At 42.0% G+C, this 26899-nt stretch overlaps 2 protein-coding genes across 13 annotated transcripts in view; both read right to left on the minus strand.

Moving 5' to 3' along the window:
- Positions 1 to 13425, minus strand: part of LOC139533471 (uncharacterized) — a 182005-nt gene extending 168580 nt beyond the window's left edge. Inside the window, exons 1-14 of one of the 12 annotated variants that reach the window (XR_011666761.1) lie at positions 13242 to 13409; positions 12769 to 12830; positions 12050 to 12198; positions 11732 to 11860; positions 11472 to 11583; positions 11203 to 11269; positions 11058 to 11104; positions 7322 to 7503; positions 7074 to 7187; positions 3156 to 3442; positions 2929 to 3033; positions 1613 to 2203; positions 1329 to 1407; positions 357 to 596 (exon numbers count right to left, since the gene is read on the minus strand). Coding sequence is in view for 4 of the 12 variants with exons in the window: in XM_071331517.1 (XP_071187618.1) it covers positions 9514 to 10310; positions 11058 to 11104; positions 11203 to 11269; positions 11472 to 11583; positions 11732 to 11860; positions 12050 to 12198; positions 12769 to 12817 (1350 nt within the window). In the remaining 8 variants the exon portion in view is untranslated. Of the gene's footprint in view, positions 1 to 356; positions 597 to 1328; positions 2204 to 2902; positions 3034 to 3155; positions 3443 to 7073; positions 7188 to 7321; positions 7504 to 9204; positions 10311 to 11057; positions 11105 to 11202; positions 11270 to 11471; positions 11584 to 11731; positions 11861 to 12049; positions 12199 to 12768; positions 12831 to 13241 lie in introns of those variants that run through there. The other 11 variants (XR_011666765.1, XR_011666760.1, XR_011666763.1 and 8 more) reach the window with 11 other exon arrangements.
- Positions 1 to 26899, minus strand: part of LOC139533474 (globoside alpha-1,3-N-acetylgalactosaminyltransferase 1-like) — a 212108-nt gene that overhangs the window by 134240 nt on the left and 50969 nt on the right. The window contains exon 4 of the mRNA XM_071331526.1: positions 26712 to 26765. Within this exon, the coding sequence (XP_071187627.1) occupies positions 26712 to 26765 (54 nt within the window). The remainder of the gene's footprint in view (positions 1 to 26711; positions 26766 to 26899) is intronic.

Genomic DNA, 26899 nt, shown 5'->3' on the forward strand with positions numbered 1-26899 from the left:
TCTCAACCATAATGTTGCCAAGATGTTTTGATTGTACATCCAGGAAATAATTAAAGACAGAATTTGAGGAAGATGTGATCAGGACAACTATTCTCTAATGGTTTGAAATCAGTGGATCCAACATGAATATAAAACACAGGAAAAATACAGCAGTTTGTACAATGGAGCATTTAAATACTGGCCCACTGCTAGTGGGGCAACCTTAATAACTATTTCTGATTGGTCAATTCTTGGAAGCAATACCATCTGTTTATTGGCTAGCCAGAGCAATTATTCTGATTGTGGTAGAGCACAGCAGTGTGATTGGCTGTGTAATATTCGTATTGCAACACCCATAAGAAAATACAATTTTATTCTATGATTTTATTAACTAAATGTTCTTTATTTTATCGTAGATCCTTTGTTGACAATTATTAGATGTGTACATTCATTGTGTTATTGCATTAATACAGTTTAAACAGTAGTTGTTGGGGAGGAAGTTTCAAACATAAAAGTGAAATATTGGAATATGTCTGACAAGAGGAACAGTCCTGCCCAGTGTGAAAGCCAACACACACAGCTCCCTGTATTCTACAGCTGCACTGCTACAGCTTCACCTAGAGAGGGGCGACAGAAACAAACAGATTTAAGGGACAGGACAAACAAGACCAATGAACGATAACACATCTTATCTGTAAGACTCTCCTGACATAGCTGTCCCAATAGAGTCACTATGAACCAGAAACTGACTGGCCATAGGACAGTTTGGGGCCAGATGGGCCGGTCCATCTCTAAGCACAGTGGGCTGGTCTAAATTGGGGGTTTTGCAAAGAATAACTGTTTTGGGACATTATCAATCATCACAGATCACTGCACCTGTACATAGCCCATCTGTAAATAGCCCATCCAACTACCTCATCCCCATACTGTATTTATTTATTTATCTTGCTCCTTTGCACCCCAGTATCTCTACTTGCACATTCATCTTCTGCACATCTATGACTCCAGTGTTTAATTGCTATATTGTAATTACTTCGCCACCATGGCCTATTTATTGCCTTACCTCTCTTATCCTACCTCATTTGCACACACTGTATATAGACTTTTCTACTGCATTATTGACTGTATGTTTGTTAATTCCATGTGTAACTCTGTGTTGTTGTATGTGTCGAACTGCTTTGCTTTATCTTGGCCAGGTCACAGTTGTAAATGAGAAGTTGTTCTCAGCTAGCCTACCAGGTTAAATAGGTGAAATAGGTGAAAGGTGAAATAAAAAATGACTAAATGTGCACAATTCTCGACTGATTTCAATACAAGATAAACATGTCATAAATAAATACATCACTCACCCTAACATCAGGTCCAGACTCCACAGACCACAGGTTGAGTTGGTCCTCCACTTCCTCCTCGTCACCAGTGGGAAACCAACTAGGATAATATTACACAGGCGGATTTGATTACATCAGATATTCATTGATTTAATGAATTTATTTGATATTTAAACTACTATCTCCAGCCGGAGACAACATTACATTTTTTTTTACCTTTATTTAACTAGGCAAGTCAGTTAAGAACAAATCCTAGGAACAGTGGATTAACTGCCTTGTTCAGGGGCAGAACGACAGATTTTTACCTTGTCAGCTCGGGGATTCAAACTTGCAACCTTTCGGTTACTAGTCCAACGCTCTAACCACTAGGTTACCCTGCCGCCCCATATGACCACAGTGATAATATGCTGCCAGAGATGAATATCATAGAGACATTAAACATTAATACAGAGATCAGAGTTAAGCCAAAAAAAACTAACACTTTCAATAAAATAATTATTGAAACATTCAGTGAACGTTTTAAGGAAGTAAAAAAAAAAATCCAAATCACCTAGAATTCCATTTCTATCTGCGTTAATAAACCTCCCAGGAAAACTTTCAGGGAACCATAGTAAGACGTTCTCAGATCCTCCCTGGAGCCATAGTTAGACGTTCTCAGAACCTCCCTGGAACCATAGTAAGACGTTCTCAGAACCTCCCTGGAGCCATAGTTAGATGTTCTCAGAACCTCCCTGGAACCATAGTAAGACGTTCTCAGATCCTCCCTGGAGCCATAGTTAGACGTTCTCAGAACCTCCCTGGAACCATAGTAAGACGTTCTCAGAACCTCCCTGGAGCCATAGTTAGACGTTCTCAGAACCTCCCTGGAACCATAGTAAGACGTTCTCAGAACCTCCCTGCTACCTTAAACTTAAGGTTCCCAGAACAGGCTAAGTTTTCCCAGAACCAATGGTAAACCAAAAATGTACATTCCCACAACTTTCAACAAACCAAATTTGCTAGTTGGGATTCCACTTCCTGTACTCCATGTCATATGCCAAATTATGTTGACGAGGAGTAGAATGTTATCACAAAATAGACTGTTACCCAGGCTATGGAGATCCATAGGGTTGAGAGCCTGTTTTGCGAGGGAGACCTGGCAAGACTTGTTTAGCAGGACCTAGCTAACTGTAGACTTAGTTAGCAGGACCAGGCTAACAGTAAACTTAGTTAGCAAGACCAGAGTAACTGTAGAATTAGATAGCAGGACCAGGCTAACTGTAGAATTATATAGCAGGACCAGGCTAACTGTAGAATTAGATAGCAGGACCTGGCTAACTGTAGAATTAGATAGCAGGACCTGGCTAACTGTAGAATTAGATAGCAGGACCTGGCTAACTGTAGAATTAGATAGCAGGACCAGGCTAACTGTAGAATTAGATAGCAGGACCTGGCTAACTGTAGAATTAGATAGCAGGACCTGGCTAACTGTAGAATTAGATAGCAGGACCAGGCTAACTGTATAATTAGATAGCAGGACCAGAGTAACTGTAGAATTAGAAAGCAGGACCTGGCTAACTGTATAATTAGATAGCAGGACCAGGGTAACTGTAGACCTAAGTCAGGCTAACTGTAGACCTACCTGCACCTGGAGGTGAAGAGAGCCTTCTCGTTGATCATCTGGACTCTGAAGATGTTGACAGCCTTATAGACGTCCATCACATCCTGGTACTTCTCCAGTAGATGCCTGGAGAGAGAGACAGATTAGAAAAGAGTCACTCCACAATATCACCACACTTGACAAGATTAAACACAACAATGTGGACTTGAGACACTATAAACCTCCATAGGCTATAAACCTCAAGATACCTGTAAGATGTCCCTGACTCATCCTTCTGGTTCCTCTGGTCTGATTTCATGTCCTCTCCCCCCCACTGGTAACAGGGGCAGGGGAAGAGGCTTAGCCAGGGGTGGAGGCAGGGGCTGGGGCCTGGTCTGGTCCTCTCTCCCAGGGGTAGGTTCTTTGCCAGGTAAGGTCTGAGCAGGGCTCTGGGCAGCAGAGACACCAGCCAGTAGATGGGCTCCTCATGCACAATGTCATGGAAGCTCTGGAGGTACTGACGCACGGCTGCAGAGGGCTGGATGGAGGACAGGTTCTGTAGGCAGGAGGAGGAGGAGGAGGAGGAGGTAGAGGAGGATAATGAGGAGGAGGAGGAAGAGGAGGAGGAGATGGTGGTAGAGGAGGAGGAGGATATGGAGGAGGTGATGGAGGTAGATGAGAAGAATGAGGAGGAGGATGATGGAGGAGGTGATGGAGGCAGAGGAGAATAATGAGGAGGAGGAGGAGGAAGAGGAGGAAGAGGAGGAGGAGATGGAGGTAGAGGAGAATAATGAGGAGGAGGAGGCAGAGGAGGAGGAGCAGGAGATGGAGGAAGAGGAGGAGGAGATGGAGGAAGAGGAGAGGAATGAGGAGGAGGAGGATATGGAGGAGGAGTAAAAGGAGAAGCAAAATCTAATTTACATTTTAGTTGTCACATACTCTGAATTCAACAGGTGTTGACTTTATGCTTACGAGCCCTTCCCAACGATCCACAGTTAAAACATAATAACACAAATAAAACAGGAGGAATAAAATACATTACACAAGAATGGATCTATATACAGGAAGTACCAGTACCAGATCAGTGTGGAGCTATATACAGGAAGTACCAGTACCAGATCAGTGAGGAGCTATATACAGGAAGTGCCAGATCAGTGGGGAGCTATATATAGGAAGTACCAGATCAGTGTGGAGCTATATACCGGGAGTACCAGATCAGTGTGGAGCTATATACAGCAAGTACCAGTACCATATCAATGTGGAGCTATATACAGGAAGTACCAGATCAATGTGGATCTATATACAGGAAGTACCAGATCAATGTGGAGCTATATACAGGAAGTACCAGTACCAGATCAATGTGGCGCTATATACAGGAAGTACCAATACCAGATCAATGTGGAGCTATATACAGGAAGAACCCGTACCAGATCAATGTGGATCTATATTCAGGAAGTACCAGATCAATGTGGAGGTATATACAGGAAGTACCAGTACCAGATCAATGTGGAGGTATATACAGGAAGTACCAGTACCAGATCAGTGTGGAGCTATATACAGGGAGTATCAGTACCAGATCAGTGTGGAGCTATATACAGGGAGTATCAGTACCAGATCAATGTGGAGCTATATACAGGAAGTACCAGATCAATGTGGAGCTATATACAGGGAGTACCAGTACCAGATCAATGTGGAGCTATATACAGGGAGTACCAGTACCAGATCAATGTGGAGCTATATACAGGGAGTACCAGTACCAGATCAATGTGGAGCTATATACAGGGAGTACCAGTACCAGATCAATGTGGAGCTATATACAGGAAGTACCAGATCAATGTGGAGCTATATACAGGTAGTACCAGTACCAGATCAATGTGGAGCTATATACAGGGAGTACCAGTACCAGATCAATGTGGAGCTATATACAGGGAGTATCAGTACCAGATCAATGTGCAGCTATATACAGGGATATATGCAAACAAATGCAAATAATTACTTAAAAATCATACAATCAGACACATGCACATTTGTGGCCTGCTGGAGGTCATTTTGCAGGGCTCTGGCAGTGCTCCTCATTGCACAAAGGCAGAGGTAGCGGTCCTGCTGCTGGGTTGTTGCCCTCCTACGGCCTCCTCCACGTCTCCTGATGTACTGGCCTGTCTCCTGGTAGCGCCTCCATACTCTGGACACTATGCTGACAGACACAGCAAACTTTCTTGCCACAGCTCGCATTGATGTGCCATCCTGGATGAGCTGCACTACCTGAGCCACTTGTGTGGGTTGTAGACTCCGTCTCATGCTACCACTAGAGTGAAAGCACCGCCAGCATACAAAAGTGACCAAAACATCAGCCAGGAAGCATAGGAACTGAGAAGTGGTCTGTGGTCACCACCTACAGAATCACTCCTTTATTGGGGGTGTCTTGCTAATTGCCTATAATTTCCACCTTTTGTCTATTCCATTTGCACAACAGCATGTGAAATGTATTGTCAATCAGTGTTGCTTCCTAAGTGGACAGTTTGATTTCACAGAAGTGTGATTGACTTGGAGTTACATTGTGTTGTTTAAGTGTTCCCTTTATTTTTTTGAGCAGTGTAGATACTTTTGTACCTGTTTCCTCCAGCATCTTCTAGGCCTTGAAATACATCCACAGGTACACCTCCAATTTACTCAATTGATGTCAATTAGCCTATCAGAAGCTTCTAAAGCCATGACATCCTTTTCTGGAATTTTCCAAACTGTTTAAAGGCACAGTCAACTTAGTGTATGTAAACTTCTGACCCAATGGAGTTGTGATAGTGAATTATAAGTTAAATAATCTGTCTGTAAACAATTGTTGGAAAAATGAATTGTGTCATGTACAAAGTAGATGTCCTAACCGACTTGCCAAAACTATAGTTTGTGAACAAGTAATTTGTGGAGTGGTTGAAAAACGAGTTTTAATGACTCCAACCTAAGTGTATGTAAACTTCCGACTTCAACTGTAGTATGCAGTGAACACTTAAGCCTATAGTTGACAATTGTTGTTTTTTAGGGATGTAGCCTAAACCCCAATAAAGAAATTGGCTATGAAGTTGTGTGTGTGCTACACATCGAAACACATGTAATAGTGTTTTGTAATTTATTACAGCTGTTTTTTAGGCTACGTAAATGTGGCTCATTTAGCCAACATCCCTCTGGCTGCACCAGGTTGGATCTGAATGCATATGGGTTTATCAAATATCCGGTAATTAAAATCTGCCCTGTCATGTTGTCTGGCACCAAATTTTCTTAAAGGAAACTCTGAAATGGCATATTGATTATATGAAGATTTTTTAATATTCCCATGAAAATCTGTCACCAATTGGCTGGAAACCAGCTATAAACACATTAAAAACCAATATAGGGAAACATAATTGTAATGCTAAAAGACTATGAACTGAACTGAATGAACTAAAGGGAGTCAAAAAAGGAAAAGATAGAAGATATTATTGATTTACCTTTTTTGGGGGGGTGTCTAAATACACGAAAACTTGGGTAACCGAAATTGAACTTGATTTTAACCAAAACAAAAAAAGGTTAAAAGATTAAAGGTTAAAAAAGGGTCATTGAAAAGGTTTATGGAAGGTTTATTGAATTAATAAATCACCTACTACGTTCCAGTTGCTTTTTCTTGCTATAAATCCTCTTAAATTAAATATATTATCGTAAATTATATATTAATATATATTATCTTAAATTATATATTAATATATATTATCTTAAATTATATATTAATATATAGTATCTTAAATTATATATTCATATATAGTATCTTAAATTGTATATTAATATATATTATCTTAAATTATATATTAATATATAGTATCTTAAATTGTATATTAATATATATTATCTTAAATTATATATTAATATATAGTATCTTAAATTGTATATTAATATATATTATCTTAAATTATATATTAATATATAGTATCTTAACTTATATATTAATATATATTATCTTAAATTATATATTAATATATATTATCTTAAATTATATAATTAGATATATTATTTTAAATCGTATATTAAGATATATTATCTTACATTTTATATTAAGATATATTATCTTAAATTATATATTAAGATATATTATCTTAAATTGTATAATTAGATATATTATTTTAAATTGTATATTACGGGTGATTGTTATAACAGCTTCTTACCAGGTGTGGTGTAGTTTGGTTCTGGGCCTCCTTCAGAGACTCCTGGTAGCGTTGATGTGTTCTCTGGAGAAACAGCATGATGTCTGGAGGACCCTGGACTGTTCTGATCAGCACCTGTTTCACACACACATTTACACTGTTATACAGAGCAACTTATCTTAAGATAGCTAGGCACGACAACCACATATCACAGTCATAGTAAGTAAAACTTTACGGTATTCGTTTTATTTAATGTATTTTCTTTTCACCTGCAGCATGGTGATGACTCTGTCCAGGTATAGCACCTCCTGGTGGCAGAAGTCAGTGTAGCAGTGGCCAGGCAGACGTCTGGAATACATTCCTCTGAGGAAGGCTGAGTCGAGGGTCTCATCTGCTACTTTCTCACTGGTCTCCCACAGGACGTCATAAATACTCACTTCTTCAACCAGCTCTGGGGGAGACAGGGAGGGAGGGGACAGGGAGGGAGTTAAGGAGGGAGGGAGGGAGGGAGGGAGGGAGGGAGGGAGGGAGGGAGGGAGGGAGGGAGGGAGGGAGGGAGGGAGGGAAAGATACATTTTCTTTATTGTTTTGGTATATACTAGTGTTTACAACTATTTGGTACATTTTAGCAGTGATTATTACAAAACCCAAAACAGATAATCAAAAAGACAGTTGTTTCAAAACTCTGAGCACATTTTCTATTGACTATTAGAGCACATACAATCATACAGTAATTTATTCACCAAACTTACTCAGTGTTTCATCTAGAAATACATGTTTCACATTGCAATACATGTTCATATAAAGTAAATGCTTTTCACAACGTTCACTTTACTTTAGATATGATTCTCTTCTCATTTGTTAAAATACATTTTACTATCACTCTAATATATGCCATTTATGTAGCAGGGGCTTTAATCCAAAGTGACAGCAGTGAGTCTATGCATTTTCATATGTGACCCCAGTGGGAATCAAACCCACAACTCTGGTGTTGCTAGTGCCATGCTCATACAAATTAAGCCACACAAGACACTACAATACATAAATACAATAAAACACTGTAAAATAGATGTAATGATTCCAATACAGGTGGAAGATGTAAGATGGCCATCCCCGTGAGCATACCGCCGTCCCCCAGGCCAAGGATGAGACATGCACTGACATCAATCCAGAACTACAGTACTAGTCAAACGTTTAGACACACCTACTCATTCCAGGGTTTTTATTTAGTCATACATTGAAGAATAATAGTGAAGACATGCAATGAATAGAAAATAATAAAAAACTATGTCAGGCTTGTATTTGCCATTCCAAAACGTTTTTCCACCAGGTGCATGAACAATGAGGACATTTACTGTGATGTGGATGAGAACTTATGGCCAGTTGCTCCAGACAGGCTTGATGCTAACTAGTGCCTGCTAAACCTTGTTTCTTTCATTCATTTAATTTGTCTCGTTTGATTACAGTACACCTGTTGTAATGATATCGGAACAATACATTTATTTTTTGCATCAATTATTGTGAAATATGTCCTAATTTCCCAAATACTTTTCCAAATATTATTTGAACTCTTCCAGGCTTGTTTTGAGATTGTCATTATTCCTTCTGTATAGTACATATCCATAATCAAGCCTATTTCCAAATCCTCCAAAAAGGACCCTGAAATCACATTGAACCACAGAGGGATTAGTCCCATTAGCACTGTGTGTAAATTGTATTCCTCAATTCTGTTACACCCTGACCTTAGAGATCCTTTTTATGTCTCTATTTTGGTTTGGTCAGGGCGTGAGTTGGGCTGGGCATTCTATGTTTTGTGTTCTATGTTTTGTATTTCTTTGTTGTTTGGCCGGGTGTGGTTCTCAATCAGAGGCAGCTGTCTATCGTTGTCTCTGATTGAGAACCATACTTAGGTAGCCTTTTCACACCTGGGTTTTGTGGGTAGTTGTTTTCTGTTTTGTGTTGCTCTGAGCACCTTCTATGTTGAAATGTTTCGTGCGTGGGTTTTTCTCCGGACTGTTTGAGTCCCCCTGTTTTGGGGCATCTGTTTTGTGTTGCTGCACCTTACAGGACTGTTTCGTTTCGTTCACTCTCTTTGTTGTTTTTGTTGTTTCAGTGTTCTGTTTATTTAGTTAATTCAAATTAAAAAACATACCTCGCTGGGTTTTGGTCCGATCCTTCCTCCTCATCCGACGAAGACGAATATTGTTACAGAACTACCCACCACCAACGGACCAAGCAGCGTGGTATGGAGGAGCAGAGGGTTCAGGACTCCTGGACATGGGAGGAAATCCTGGACGGCAAGGGACCCTGGGCACAGACAGGGGAGTATCGCCGTCCTAAAGAAGAGCTGGATGCAGCTAAGGTGGAGCGGCAACGCTACAAGGAGTTGGCTCGAGGAAACGTGCACGAGAGGCAGCCACAGAATTATTTTGGGGAGGGGCACACGGGTAGATTGGTGGAGTCAGGTCGGAGACCTGAGCCAACTCCCCGTGCTTACCGTGGCGGGCGTCGTACTGATCAGGCACCGTGTTATGCAGTGGAGCGAACGGTGTCTCCAGTATGTGTTCTTAGCCCGGTGCGCTATATCCCAGCTCCTCGCATCGGCCGGGCTAGAGTGGGCATCGAGCCAGGACGGAGTGTGCCAGCCCTGCACTCCAGACCTCCAGGACGTCTCTACGGCCCAGGATATCCTGCGCCGGCTCTGCACACTGTGTCTCCAGTGCGTCTGCACAGCCCAGTGCGTCCTGTGCCTGCGCCCCGTACGTGCCGGGCCAAAGTCACCATCCAGCCAGGATGGGTTGTGCAGGCTCTTAGCTCGAGATCTCCAGTGCGCCTCCACGGCCCAGTGTATCCGGTGCCTCGGCCAAGGAAGAGGCCTACTGCCTGTCTCCCCAGCCTGGTGAGTCCTGTGCCTGTGCAAATCCCTAACCCTCCTGCATGTCTCACCAGCCTGGTGAGTCCTGTGCCTTCTCCCAGAGCCAGGCCTCCTGTGTGTCTCTCCACTCCAGTGATGATCCAGGGCACAAAGCCTCCAGTGATGATCCATGGCACGAAGCCTCCAGTGATGATCCATGGCACAAAGCCTCCAGTGATGATCCATGGCACGAAGCCTCCTGTTTGTCTCTCCACCACAGTGACGCCCTTCAGTCCGGAGCCTCCAGCGACGATCCCCAGTCCGTAGCTGCCAGAGTCTCCCTCCTGTCCGGAGCTGCCAGAGTCTCCCTCCTGTCCGGAGCTGCCAGAGTCTCCCTCCTAGAACTAGTTTAATGTAGCTATGGTAGTTAATTCAACAGTGGGAAGTTAGCTACATTAAACTAGTTCTATAGCAGTTAATTCAGCATTGGGAAGTTAGCTAAATTAACTAGTTCTATGGCAGTTAATTCAACAGTGGGAAGTTAGCTACATTAACTAGTTCTATGGTAGTTAATTCAACAGTGGGAAGTTAGCTACATTAAACTAGTTCTATGGCAGTTAATTCAACAGTGGGAAGTTAGCTAAATTAACTAGTTATATGGTAGTTAATTCAACAGTGGGAAGTTAGCTACATTAAACTAGTTACCGAAACAGCTGTATAGTTTGATTGGTAAAAGTTATTTCTGTTTTAATTTTAGATTTGAATAGCAGAGTAGACTAATAATATGCTCTGGTTTTTGTCGAAGCTACTGGGAAAGTGGTTACAATAGCTGATAGCTGATTCGTGTCAAAGTCACATTGTTTAGAGTGAATAGAATGTTGGAAGTCAGTTTTAAAATGGGAGATTTGAATAAAGGGAGATTTAGAATGTTGAAGATATCCCATTAAATAGGATGAGGTTTTCTAGGAGGACAAAAAGCTTAATAGTTTAAAAACAATTCCAGACCGGTCAACACATTTTAAAGTTTGAATTTTGATCATTAATGATCAGAATCTGTCTTCTTCTAAATGTCAGAGTACCATTCAACAAGGAGCTGCACCTGTAACATTAACTTATTGTCTAGCCGAGGTAATGAGCCAAGACATTCCTACCTCTCTCGTGTGCTTGCTTCTGACTTGGCATTACTGCTAAACCAGATCTACAAGAAAATGAAAAAAAAAATACATGAATGTAATTAAGTGTTAATATGGTCTCTGTATAAACATGTCCAGATACAAGACAGTGTTAGCCTGCTACCTGGTCTCCATAGAACACACATAGAACCTCAGCTCTCCACAGGACACGTCATTCCAGCCCCGACCACCTGTTGTCAAGGCAACAACAAATCACACTTCAGTTATTTCAATGTGCTCAGAGTGAGTGAGTGAGTGAGTGTGTGTGTGTGTGTGTGTGTGTGTGTGTGTGTGTGTGTGTGTGTGTGTGTGTGTGTGTGTGTGTGTGTGTGTGTGTGTGTGTGTGTGTGTGTGTGTGTGTGTGTGTGTGTGTGTGTGTGTGTGAGTGTGTACCTCCAGTGTGTAGCTCCATACAGTTCTCCCCCTGTCCAGAGTTACTGGGCTCCTCCTCCTCCCAGTTAAAACCATCAACAGCTGAGCCGTCACTCCACAGCCACATCCCCTCCTTTTCACAGAAAAACATTGATTAATGGATTGAAACCACTTCATTGTTTTTAAACAGAAAGTACGTTGAGCTTTTGCCTCTGTAACCTGTAGACATTTGACAGATTGATTGACAGACTGACTGACTGACAATTATTGACCCAGTTTACCTGAGCTGCGTCGTAGCCTCCTATCCAGACCGGCTGGTCTGTGTGTCTCCTCACCAGATCCTGGACAAACACATGTTGACCAGGGCTGTGAACCGACACCAGGTTCCCTCTGTGCTGGGAGCAGTACAACTAGAGGGACAGCCAGAGAACACTGTTAGCCCGCTGAGCTAAAGCCCAGTACCTCAGGGAGCAAAGATCAATGCTAGCTAGAAATGGACATTTCCTGAAGTAAATGTGTGCTTGCTAGTCTTGCAGTATCAATGGTTGTGAAATAGTAGTAGTAATTAGAAATTAGTCTCTCCCAATTACAAGTGTTACCTCTGCAGTGGCCCAGGTGGCCAGGACGGGGTAGAAGGAGAAGCAGCGATGCTCATTCTGATGCCACCCGGCTGGGCATGGTGACTGGGAGTCCACCCCTTCCACCTCCTCCTCTGTAGTGTTCACCACCCCCGAGGCAGCATCCAGCCCTGGAACAACACACAGACAGTATGTACTGTTCAAGAGCTGTGCTTGACTTAGTTTACCTGGTACATTGGAAGCAATTCATGGAATAATCCCGAAAGTGCAAACGAAGCTGGATCAAGTAGCACCTCAAAAACTTTATAGCATTTTGAGTTGTGTTTGAGCAGATACAATGCAATTTTACAGTAAACGAATTGACGACAGACTTTCAGCACGCTTATAGGGAAGGACATTCAACAAGCACGGCGCTTCACAAATGGTTGATGATTGGCTGAGTGAAATTCATGATGAAAAGATTGTGGGAGCTGTTTTGTTAGACTTCAGTGTGGCCTTTGACATTATCAATCAAAGTCTGATGCTGGAAAAACGTATGTGTTATGGCTTTACATCACCTGCTATATTGTGGATAAAGAGTTACCTGTCCTGCCTAGTTAAATAAAGATTACTTTATTTTATTTTATTACAGAACACAGAGGGTGTTCTTTATCATTGAATTAAACTATTTACACACACACACACACACACACACACACACACACACACACACACAGTTTAATTTCAAGTTTTATATTTACCTGTTGCGAGGTGCAGAGCCATCACTGCCCAACAAAGCAGCAGAGACATTCTGCCAACCGATCTACAGAGGAAACAATGATATTACATTACATAACATAACAACTTAACTTCACATTTAATAACCTTTAATAGTGTTAAAGGGATCATGGATACCATTTTAATGTCTCTGTGCGCATTATAAAGGAAGGTAGTGGTTGTTTCACGAGCAAATGCTATCTAGCATTAGCACAATGACTGGAAGTCTACAGGTACGGTAGCATTGCTAATGTACCTGTGGACTTCTAGTGATTAAGCTAGAATCGTACATTATCCCTTTAACATAACTTAATTTAAAATTACATTGCGTAACATAACATGACAAAACATAACACAAGTTAACTTTTAAGTGACATAAGTTAACAAGACATAACATGACATAACATGACATAACGTTACATAAGAGAGCAGCTCCATCTGTAACGTAGTACATTACCTCTACGTGAATCAGAGAATGTTGAGAGTACCTGAGCTAGCTAGTAACACAGTGACAGTAGTAGCAGTAGCTTGGTCTGGGTAGGATAGCTCAGAACGTCTGCTCTTTTCTACCTGCTTCTGGATTGTAATAGTCACTGTTGAGGAGGAAGAGGAGTGAATTCAGATGATGTGAGGGGAAGAGATGAGGAAATGATAAGGTACTGCACAACAGCAACCAGGCATGTCCTCCGCTCTACACTAGTGGGTGTGTCCTAAAGGCCTCAGTCCTGCCCACTCTCATTATCAGTCAAATGAGAGTCACATCAACTACCTGCTAGTTCTAACAACACATCTCCTGCTCTGACAGACTAGAATCACATCAACAACACATCTCCTGTTCTGACAGACTAGAATCACATCAACAACACATCTCCTGTTCTGACAGACTAGAATCACATCAACAACACATCTCCTGTTCTGACAGACTAGAATCACATCAACAACACATCTCCTGTTCTGACAGACTAGAATCACATCAACAACACATCTCCTGCTCTGACAGACTAGAATCACATCAACAACACATCTCCTGTTCTGACAGACTAGAATCACATCACCAACACATCTCCTGTTCTGACAGACTAGAATCACATCAACAACACATCTCCTGTTCTGACAGACTAGAATCACATCAACAACACATCTCCTGTTCTGACAGACTAGAATCACATCAACAACACATCTCCTGCTCTGACAGACTAGAATCACATCAACAACACATCTCCTGTTCTGACAGACTAGAATCACATCAACAACACATCTCCTGTTCTGACAGACTAGAATCACATCAACAACACATCTCCTGTTCTGACAGACTAGAATCACATCAACAACACATCTCCTGTTCTGACAGACTAGAATCACATCAACAACACATCTCCTGTTCTGACAGACTAGAATCACATCAACAACACATCTCCTGCTCTGACAGACTAGATTCACATCAACAACACATCTCCTGTTCTGACAGACTAGAATCACATCAACAACACATCTCCTGTTCTGACAGACTAGAATCACATCAACAACACATCTCCTGTTCTGACAGACTAGAATCACATCAACAACACATCTCCTGTTCTGACAGACTAGAATCACATCAACAACACATCTCCTGTTCTGACAGACTAGAATCACATCAACAACACATCTCCTGTTCTGACAGACTAGAATCACATCAACAACACATCTCCTGTTCTGACAGACTAGAATCACATCAACAACACATCTCCTGTTCTGACAGACTAGAATCACATCAACAACACATCTCCTGTTCTGACAGACTAGAATCACATCAACAACACATCTCCTGTTCTGACAGACTAGAATCACATCAACAACACATCTCCTGTTCTGACAGACTAGAATCACATCAACAACCTGCTAGTTCTAACAACACATCTCCTGTTCTGACAGACTAGATTCACATCAACAACACATCTCCTGTTCTGACAGACTAGAATCACATCAACAACACATCTCCTGTTCTGACAGACTAGAATCACATCACCAACACATCTCCTGTTCTGACAGACTAGAATCACATCAACAACACATCTCCTGTTCTGACAGACTAGAATCACATCAACTACCTGCTAGTTGTAACAACACATCTCCTGTTCTGACAGACTAGAATCACATCAACAACACATCTCCTGTTCTGACAGACTAGAATCACATCAACAACACATCTCCTGCTCTGACAGACTAGATTCACATCAACAACACATCTCCTGCTCTGACAGACTAGAATCACATCAACAACACATCTCCTGTTCTGACAGACTAGAATCACATCAACAACACATCTCCTGTTCTGACAGACTAGAATCACATCAACAACACATCTCCTGCTCTGACAGACTAGATTCACATCAACAACACATCTCCTGCTCTGACAGACTAGAATCACATCAACAACACATCTCCTGTTCTGACAGACTAGAATCACATCAACAACACATCTCCTGTTCTGACAGACTAGAATCACATCAACAACACATCTCCTGTTCTGACAGACTAGAATCACATCAACAACACATCTCCTGTTCTGACAGACTAGAATCACATCAACAACACATCTCCTGCTCTGACAGACTAGATTCACATCAACAACACATCTCCTGCTCTGACAGACTAGAATCACATCAACAACACATCTCCTGTTCTGACAGACTAGAATCACATCACCAACACATCTCCTGTTCTGACAGACTAGAATCACATCAACAACACATCTCCTGTTCTGACAGACTAGAATCACATCAACAACACATCTCCTGCTCTGACAGACTAGAATCACATCAACAACACATCTCCTGTTCTGACAGACTAGAATCACATCAACAACACATCTCCTGTTCTGACAGACTAGAATCACATCAACAACACATCTCCTGTTCTGACAGACTAGAATCACATCACCAACACATCTCCTGTTCTGACAGACTAGAATCACATCAACAACATGCTAGTTCTAACAACACATCTCCTGTTCTGACAGACTAGAATCACATCAACAACACATCTCCTGTTCTGACAGACTAGAATCACATCAACAACACATCTCCTGTTCTGACAGACTAGAATCACATCACCAACACATCTCCTGTTCTGACAGACTAGAATCACATCAACAACACATCTCCTGTTCTGACAGACTAGAATCACATCAACAACACATCTCCTGTTCTGACAGACTAGAATCACATCAACAACACATCTCCTGTTCTGACAGACTAGAATCACATCAACAACACATCTCCTGTTCTGACAGACTAGAATCACATCAACAACCTGTTAGTTGTAACAACACATCTCCTGTTCTGACAGACTAGAATCACATCAACAACACATCTCCTGCTCTGACAGACTAGAATCACATCAACAACACATCTCCTGCTCTGACAGACTAGAATCACATCAACAACACATCTCCTGTTCTGACAGACTAGAATCACATCAACAACACATCTCCTGCTCTGACAGACTAGAATCACATCAACAACACATCTCCTGCTCTGACAGACTAGAATCACATCAACAACACATCTCCTGTTCTGACAGACTAGAATCACATCAACAACACATCTCCTGCTCTGACAGACTAGAATCACATCAACAACACATCTCCTGCTCTGACAGACTAGAATCACATCAACAACACATCTCCTGCTCTGACAGACTAGAATCACATCAACAACACATCTCCTGTTCTGACAGACTAGAATCACATCAACAACACATCTCCTGTTCTGACAGACTAGAATCACATCAACAACATGCTAGTTCTAACAACACATCTCCTGTTCTGACAGACTAGAATCACATCAACAACACATCTCCTGCTCTGACAGACTAGAATCACATCAACAACACATCTCCTGTTCTGACAGACTAGAATCACATCACCAACACATCTCCTGTTCTGACAGACTAGAATCACATCAACAACACATCTCCTATTCTGACAGACTAGAATCACATCAACAACACATCTCCTGTTCTGACAGACTAGAATCACATCAACAACACATCTCCTGTTCTGACAGACTAGAATCACATCAACAACACATCTCCTATTCTGACAGACTAGAATCACATCAACAACACATCTCCTGTTCTGACAGACTAGAATCACATCAACAACACATCTCCTATTCTGACAGACTAGAATCACATCAACAACACATCTCCTGCTCTGACAGACTAGAATCACATCAACAACACATCTCCTGTTCTGACAGACTAGAATCACATCAACAACACATCTCCTGTTCTGACAGACTAGAATCACATCAACAACACATCTCCTGCTCTGACAGACTAGAATCACATCAACAACCTGCTAGTTCTAACAACACATCTCCTGTTCTGACAGACTAGAATCACATCAACAACACATCTCCTGCTCTGACAGACTAGAATCACATCAACAACACATCTCCTGTTCTGACAGACTAGAATCACATCAACAACACATCTCCTGTTCTGACAGACTAGAATCACATCAACAACACATCTCCTGCTCTGACAGACTAGAATCACATCAACAACACATCTCCTGTTCTGACAGACTAGAATCACATCACCAACACATCTCCTGTTCTGACAGACTAGAATCACATCAACAACACATCTCCTGTTCTGACAGACTAGAATCACATCAACAACACATCTCCTGTTCTGACAGACTAGAATCACATCAACAACACATCTCCTGCTCTGACAGACTAGAATCACATCAACAACACATCTCCTGTTCTGACAGACTAGAATCACATCAACAACACATCTCCTGTTCTGACAGACTAGAATCACATCAACAACACATCTCCTGTTCTGACAGACTAGAATCACATCAACAACACATCTCCTGTTCTGACAGACTAGAATCACATCAACAACACATCTCCTGTTCTGACAGACTAGAATCACATCAACAACACATCTCCTGCTCTGACAGACTAGATTCACATCAACAACACATCTCCTGTTCTGACAGACTAGAATCACATCAACAACACATCTCCTGTTCTGACAGACTAGAATCACATCAACAACACATCTCCTGTTCTGACAGACTAGAATCACATCAACAACACATCTCCTGTTCTGACAGACTAGAATCACATCAACAACACATCTCCTGTTCTGACAGACTAGAATCACATCAACAACACATCTCCTGTTCTGACAGACTAGAATCACATCAACAACACATCTCCTGTTCTGACAGACTAGAATCACATCAACAACACATCTCCTGTTCTGACAGACTAGAATCACATCAACAACACATCTCCTGTTCTGACAGACTAGAATCACATCAACAACACATCTCCTGTTCTGACAGACTAGAATCACATCAACAACACATCTCCTGTTCTGACAGACTAGAATCACATCAACAACCTGCTAGTTCTAACAACACATCTCCTGTTCTGACAGACTAGATTCACATCAACAACACATCTCCTGTTCTGACAGACTAGAATCACATCAACAACACATCTCCTGTTCTGACAGACTAGAATCACATCACCAACACATCTCCTGTTCTGACAGACTAGAATCACATCAACAACACATCTCCTGTTCTGACAGACTAGAATCACATCAACTACCTGCTAGTTGTAACAACACATCTCCTGTTCTGACAGACTAGAATCACATCAACAACACATCTCCTGTTCTGACAGACTAGAATCACATCAACAACACATCTCCTGCTCTGACAGACTAGATTCACATCAACAACACATCTCCTGCTCTGACAGACTAGAATCACATCAACAACACATCTCCTGTTCTGACAGACTAGAATCACATCAACAACACATCTCCTGTTCTGACAGACTAGAATCACATCAACAACACATCTCCTGCTCTGACAGACTAGATTCACATCAACAACACATCTCCTGCTCTGACAGACTAGAATCACATCAACAACACATCTCCTGTTCTGACAGACTAGAATCACATCAACAACACATCTCCTGTTCTGACAGACTAGAATCACATCAACAACACATCTCCTGTTCTGACAGACTAGAATCACATCAACAACACATCTCCTGTTCTGACAGACTAGAATCACATCAACAACACATCTCCTGCTCTGACAGACTAGATTCACATCAACAACACATCTCCTGCTCTGACAGACTAGAATCACATCAACAACACATCTCCTGTTCTGACAGACTAGAATCACATCAACAACACATCTCCTGTTCTGACAGACTAGAATCACATCAACAACACATCTCCTGTTCTGACAGACTAGAATCACATCAACAACACATCTCCTGCTCTGACAGACTAGATTCACATCAACAACACATCTCCTGCTCTGACAGACTAGAATCACATCAACAACACATCTCCTGTTCTGACAGACTAGAATCACATCAACAACACATCTCCTGTTCTGACAGACTAGAATCACATCAACAACACATCTCCTGTTCTGACAGACTAGAATCACATCAACAACACATCTCCTGTTCTGACAGACTAGAATCACATCACCAACACATCTCCTGTTCTGACAGACTAGAATCACATCAACAACACATCTCCTGTTCTGACAGACTAGAATCACATCAACAACACATCTCCTGCTCTGACAGACTAGAATCACATCAACAACACATCTCCTGTTCTGACAGACTAGAATCACATCAACAACACATCTCCTGTTCTGACAGACTAGAATCACATCAACAACACATCTCCTGTTCTGACAGACTAGAATCACATCACCAACACATCTCCTGTTCTGACAGACTAGAATCACATCAACAACATGCTAGTTCTAACAACACATCTCCTGTTCTGACAGACTAGAATCACATCAACAACACATCTCCTGTTCTGACAGACTAGAATCACATCAACAACACATCTCCTGTTCTGACAGACTAGAATCACATCACCAACACATCTCCTGTTCTGACAGACTAGAATCACATCAACAACACATCTCCTGTTCTGACAGACTAGAATCACATCAACAACACATCTCCTGTTCTGACAGACTAGAATCACATCAACAACACATCTCCTGTTCTGACAGACTAGAATCACATCAACAACACATCTCCTGTTCTGACAGACTAGAATCACATCAACAACCTGTTAGTTGTAACAACACATCTCCTGTTCTGACAGACTAGAATCACATCAACAACACATCTCCTGCTCTGACAGACTAGAATCACATCAACAACACATCTCCTGCTCTGACAGACTAGAATCACATCAACAACACATCTCCTGTTCTGACAGACTAGAATCACATCAACAACACATCTCCTGCTCTGACAGACTAGAATCACATCAACAACACATCTCCTGCTCTGACAGACTAGAATCACATCAACAACACATCTCCTGTTCTGACAGACTAGAATCACATCAACAACACATCTCCTGCTCTGACAGACTAGAATCACATCAACAACACATCTCCTGCTCTGACAGACTAGAATCACATCAACAACACATCTCCTGCTCTGACAGACTAGAATCACATCAACAACACATCTCCTGTTCTGACAGACTAGAATCACATCAACAACACATCTCCTGTTCTGACAGACTAGAATCACATCAACAACATGCTAGTTCTAACAACACATCTCCTGTTCTGACAGACTAGAATCACATCAACAACACATCTCCTGCTCTGACAGACTAGAATCACATCAACAACACATCTCCTGTTCTGACAGACTAGAATCACATCACCAACACATCTCCTGTTCTGACAGACTAGAATCACATCAACAACACATCTCCTATTCTGACAGACTAGAATCACATCAACAACACATCTCCTGTTCTGACAGACTAGAATCACATCAACAACACATCTCCTGTTCTGACAGACTAGAATCACATCAACAACACATCTCCTATTCTGACAGACTAGAATCACATCAACAACACATCTCCTGTTCTGACAGACTAGAATCACATCAACAACACATCTCCTATTCTGACAGACTAGAATCACATCAACAACACATCTCCTGCTCTGACAGACTAGAATCACATCAACAACACATCTCCTGTTCTGACAGACTAGAATCACATCAACAACACATCTCCTGCTCTGACAGACTAGAATCACATCAACAACCTGCTAGTTCTAACAACACATCTCCTGTTCTGACAGACTAGAATCACATCAACAACACATCTCCTGCTCTGACAGACTAGAATCACATCAACAACACATCTCCTGTTCTGACAGACTAGAATCACATCAACAACACATCTCCTGTTCTGACAGACTAGAATCACATCAACAACACATCTCCTGTTCTGACAGACTAGAATCACATCAACAACACATCTCCTGTTCTGACAGACTAGAATCACATCAACAACACATCTCCTGCTCTGACAGACTAGAATCACATCAACAACACATCTCCTGTTCTGACAGACTAGAATCACATCAACAACACATCTCCTGTTCTGACAGACTAGAATCACATCACCAACACATCTCCTGTTCTGACAGACTAGAATCACATCAACAACACATCTCCTGTTCTGACAGACTAGAATCACATCAACAACACATCTCCTGTTCTGACAGACTAGAATCACATCAACAACACATCTCCTGTTCTGACAGACTAGAATCACATCAACAACACATCTCCTGTTCTGACAGACTAGAATCACATCACCAACACATCTCCTGTTCTGACAGACTAGAATCACATCAACAACACATCTCCTGCTCTGACAGAAGACACGGAGGATACCCCTCAGACACGCACTAACCTGACGTAAGGTCACACACTTGCTCTCTAACACACTCACTCTCTCTCTCTGTATTACTCTTGGTTGCAAAACATATTTGCATCCAAACAAATTACTTTTTAAGATTAAAAAAGGACTTCAGTACTACAGGACAAAATACAAACCCTCCAACCCAAAAAGGCCTTTGGTGTTGATGGTATCCGAATGAAATGATAAAATCCACAGATCACAAATTCTAATTGGCAATCCTTAAACTCTTTATCATCATCCTCAGCTCTGGCCTCTTCCCCAATATTTGGAACGAAGGACTGATCACCCCAATCCACAAAAGTGGAGATAAATTTGACCCCAATAACTACCGTGGGATATGCGTCAAATCAAATCAAATTTTATTTATCACATGCACCAAATACAACATGCACCAAATACAACCTGCACCAAATACAACCTGCACCAAATACAACATGCACCAAATACAATGCACCAAATACACCATGCACCAAATACAACATGCACCAAATACAACATGCACCAAATACAACATGCACCAAATACAACATGCACCAAATACAACATGCACCAAATACAACATGCACCAAATACAACCTGCACCAAATACAACATGCACCAAATACAACATGCACTAAATACAACATGCACTAAATACACCATGCACCAAATACACCATGCACCAAATACAACCTGCACTAAATACACCATGCACCAAATACAACCTGCACCAAATACAACATGCACCAAATACAACATTCACCAAATACAACCTGCACCAAATACAACATGCACCAAATACAACATGCACCAAATACAACCTGCATCCAAATACAACATTCACCAAATACAACCTGCACCAAATACAACATGCACCAAATACAACATGCACCAAATACAACCTGCACCAAATACAACCTGCATCCAAATACAACATTCACCAAATACAACCTGCACCAAATACAACATGCACCAAATACAACATGCACCAAATACACCATGCACCAAATACAACCTGCACCAAATTCAACCTGCACCAAATACAACATGCACCAAGTACAACCTGCACCAAATACAACATGCACCAAATACAACATGCACCAAATACAACATGCACCAAATACAACCTGCACCAAATACACCATGCACCAAATACACCATGCACCAATTACAACCTGCACCAAATACACCATGCACCAAATACACCATGCACCAAATACAACATGCACCAATTACAACCTGCACCAAATACACCATGCACCAAATACACCATGCACCAAATACAACATGCACCAATTACAACCTGCACCAAATACAACATGCACCAATTACAACCTGCACCAAATACAACATTCACCAAATACAACATGCACCAAATACAACATGCACCAAATACAACCTTACAGTGAAGTGCTTAGGTACAAGTCCTTAAACAGAAACGCAGTTTTAAGAAAATACAAAAACAAGTAAGAGATAAGAAAAACAAATAATTAAAGAGCAGCAGTAAATAACAATAGGAGGCTATATACAGGGGGTACTGGTACAGAGTCAATGTGGAGGATATATACAGGGGGTACCGGTACAGAGTCAATGTGGAGGCTATATACAGGGGGTACCGGTACAGAGTCAATGTGGAGGCTATATACAGGGGGTACCGGTACAGAGTCAATGTGGAGGCTATATACAGGGAGTACCGGTACAGAGTCAATGTGGAGGCTATATACAGGGGGTACCGGTACAGAGTCAATGTGGAGACTATATACAGGGGGTACCGGTACAGAGTCAATGTGGAGGCTATATACAGGGTGTTACGGTACAGAGTCAATGTGGAGGCTATATACAGGGGGTACCGGTACAGAGTCAATGTGGAGGCTATATACAGGGGGTACCGGTACAGAGTCAATGTGGAGACTATATACAGGGGGTACCGGTACAGAGTCAATGTGGAGGCTATATACAGGGTGTTACGGTACAGAGTTAATGTGGAGGCTATATACAGGGGGTACCGGTACAGAGTCAATGTGGAGGCTATATACAGGGAGTACCGGTACAGAGTCAATGTGGAGGCTATATACAGGGGGTACCGGTACAGAGTCAATGTGGAGGCTATATACAGGGGGTACCGGTACAGAGTCAATGTGGAGGCTATATACAGGGAGTACCGGTACAGAGTCAATGTGGAGGCTATATACAGGGGGTACCGGTACAGAGTCAATGTGGAGACTATATACAGGGGGTACCGGTACAGAGTCAATGTGGAGGCTATATACAGGGTGTTACGGTACAGAGTCAATGTGGAGGCTATATACAGGGTGTTACGGTACAGAGTCAATGTGGAGGCTATATACAGGGGGTACCGGTACAGAGTCAATGTGGAGGCTATATACAGGGTGTTACGGTACAGAGTTAATGTGGAGGCTATATACAGGGTGTTACGGTACAGAGTTAATGTGGAGGCTATATACAGGGGGTACTGGTACAGAGTCAATGTGGAGGCTATATACAGGGTGTTACGGTACAGAGTCAATGTGGAGGCTATATACAGGGTGTACCGGTACAGAGTCAATGTGGAGGCTATATACAGGGGGTACCGGTACAGAGTCAATGTGGAGACTATATACAGGGGGTACCGGTACAGAGTCAATGTGGAGGTTATATACAGGAGGTACCGGTACAGAGTCAATGTGGAGGCTATATACAGGGAGTACTGGTACAGAGTCAATGTGGAGGCTATATACAGGGAGTACCGGTACAGAGTCAATGTGGAGGCTATATACAGGGAGTACCGGTACAGAATCAATGTGGAGGCTATATACAGGGTGTACCGGTACAGAGTCAATGTGGAGACTATATACAGGGGGTACCGGTACAGAGTCAATGTGGAGGCTATATACAGGGGGTACCGGTACAGAGTAGCCTTGTGAGCCTGAGCTTAACTTTAATCTTTACCCGGCTTTAGATTCATCTCCCTTTGCTCTTTGTAAGAGCGGAGTCAGGTTGTGGTCATGGTCCTGCCATTGCTTCCTCCGTTGTTGCACCACAGGCGTGATGTCATCAGGTGTGGCGCTTATTCCTGGCAGTCCCTGAAGTGCATCGTGTTCCCTTCGCTGATATTCCTCTGCAGCTGGCTTCACTCCAAAAGGTAACCTTGTCCACCGGTATCTACCATTGGGGATCCTAAATGTGGTGAGGTAACTACTATTTTCGTCTAAACTTACCTGCCAGTACCCATTGTTTTGCATCCATAACCGAAAATATTTGTGCTTTTGCCAGGCTTGGCAGTATCTCTACATAAGGCTTTGTTCAGGGCACTTGGATCAAGGCAGACTCTTATTTTGCCAGGCTTTCCCACCACAACCATGTTGCTTCTCCACTTAGTCGGTTTGCTGACATTCTGTTCCTCCATTGAATCAACAGCCTTTGGTATCTTTTCCTTCAGGGAAGCTGTTGAACTGGTCTAACAGGCTCACCCACCACCAGGTGAAGCTCACCTGGCAGAGCCCCCATCCCTTCAAAAACATCCTCAAACTCTTTCAGTATTGCCTCTGAGGTGTTCGAGTCTGACGGGACCTTGTTGTTTTTTCTTTAGTGCTGACGTGATGAATGACATGTTGGTGGTTGAGCCTTTTTCACACGTTTCTGCTGAAAGGAGAGGCTTCTGGAAGGTTTTCCCCACTTGGAACTTTAGCACATATGTTTACCCCATCATGATTGGCTTGTAGTTCACACTCCCCCTACCCTACTGGTGTAATAACCAATTAGCCTGGGCTTGCCTTGGTTGTTGCTTTGCATCTCCTTGCTGCATTATTTGCATAAAGTCTCTGTAGCTGAGTATATTGACAGTTGAACCACTGTCTAACTGGCATTTGATAGTGCTGCTTGGATCATAATCACAGTTATCACATGTCAGTGGGGTCAGCTTTAAGTTTGTAAACCATGTATCTTTGTCACTTTGAACAGAATTAACGTCTGTCGTGTATAGCCATGTCCTCTTCTTCCTCATCGTTGTGATCACTGTGTGTATCCTGCTCTAGCAGATTGACAGGCTTACTTTGTCTTTGCCTGCACACTTTAGCAAAATTGTAGTTTTTTCCCCACAGAATTCACATATAACCCCATATGCTGGTGGGGTGTGTGTTGATCCACAGTACATGGACCCTTCTTTAGTGTTTTTCTGCCTTAGATCATTTTCCGATGAATTAAGTTTCCATTTTCTATCGAACATGGTCTCTGTCTTTGTTCTGAGTGGTATAATTGACGGATTCTGACTCATCTTTTTTAAATTGTATCTGTGTCTGTTCATCTTTACAGCCAATCACAAGTCTCTGATAATTTCGTCTCTCATTAACCCGAAATCACGTGAATCCGACAATTGACGCAACCTCACAACATATTGACCAGACTCCGGGAGAGGTGACTCCAGGATGCTGGCCTTCTAGGCAGAGTGACTCTGTGTCTGTGATCTTTTGCCCATCTTAATCTTTTCTTTTAATTGGCCAGTCTGAGATATGGCTTTTTCTTTGTAATCTTCACTGACCACAATGAGAATGGATTGTGTTTGTGATGTATCGTTGCTCATTAGACATTTCCATTCTTACAAAACTGATGTCTTCAGCATCAGGGGAAATCATTATGTTCATACGTGTAATAGATCTTCAATGATCTATACAACATCTGGTTTAATAATAATATAAACATTACATATGTGTAATTAGACATCTACGGTGATAGATCAAATTTAGTCTTAATTTACATAACTAAATCCCACAGCCACTGGAGGACACACCCCTAACTAATTACCACCCCCCCCCCCCCCCCCAAATCAGTTCTCCACAAACCTCATGTTTACATCCATGGGTTAAACCACGTGGATAAAAAAACGACATGGAAATTCCACTAATTTAAAAAAGTTTAAATGTGTTTTTGTTCGAGAATTCGTCACGGGCGTACTCAGACCCATTGCAGTGAATGGGCGTGGCGTAGAGTTTGGCCAGGAGCATGGAGTTTGGCCAGGAGCATGGAGTTTGGCCAGGAGCATGGAGTTTGGCCAGGAGCATGGAGTTTGGCCAGGAGCATGTAGTTTGGACAGCCAGCCAAATGGTGAATGATGGTACAGTAAAATACAGATACCCACCTTTCTGGAGAGACGAGGTTCTGTACTCTGCTCCTGAATATGGGCTTATTCAGACTGTATGAATAGAAAGACATAGTAAAATGATTAATGATGGCTGTACAGTATACATAATACACATACTGAATCTATTGTAACTATTATCTATGCCAGCTAAATAGACCATCAGACTGTTAAATAGCCATCACTAG

This window comes from Salvelinus alpinus, chromosome 11 (assembly GCF_045679555.1).
Source record: "Salvelinus alpinus chromosome 11, SLU_Salpinus.1, whole genome shotgun sequence".
Lineage (NCBI taxonomy): Eukaryota > Metazoa > Chordata > Actinopteri > Salmoniformes > Salmonidae > Salvelinus > Salvelinus alpinus.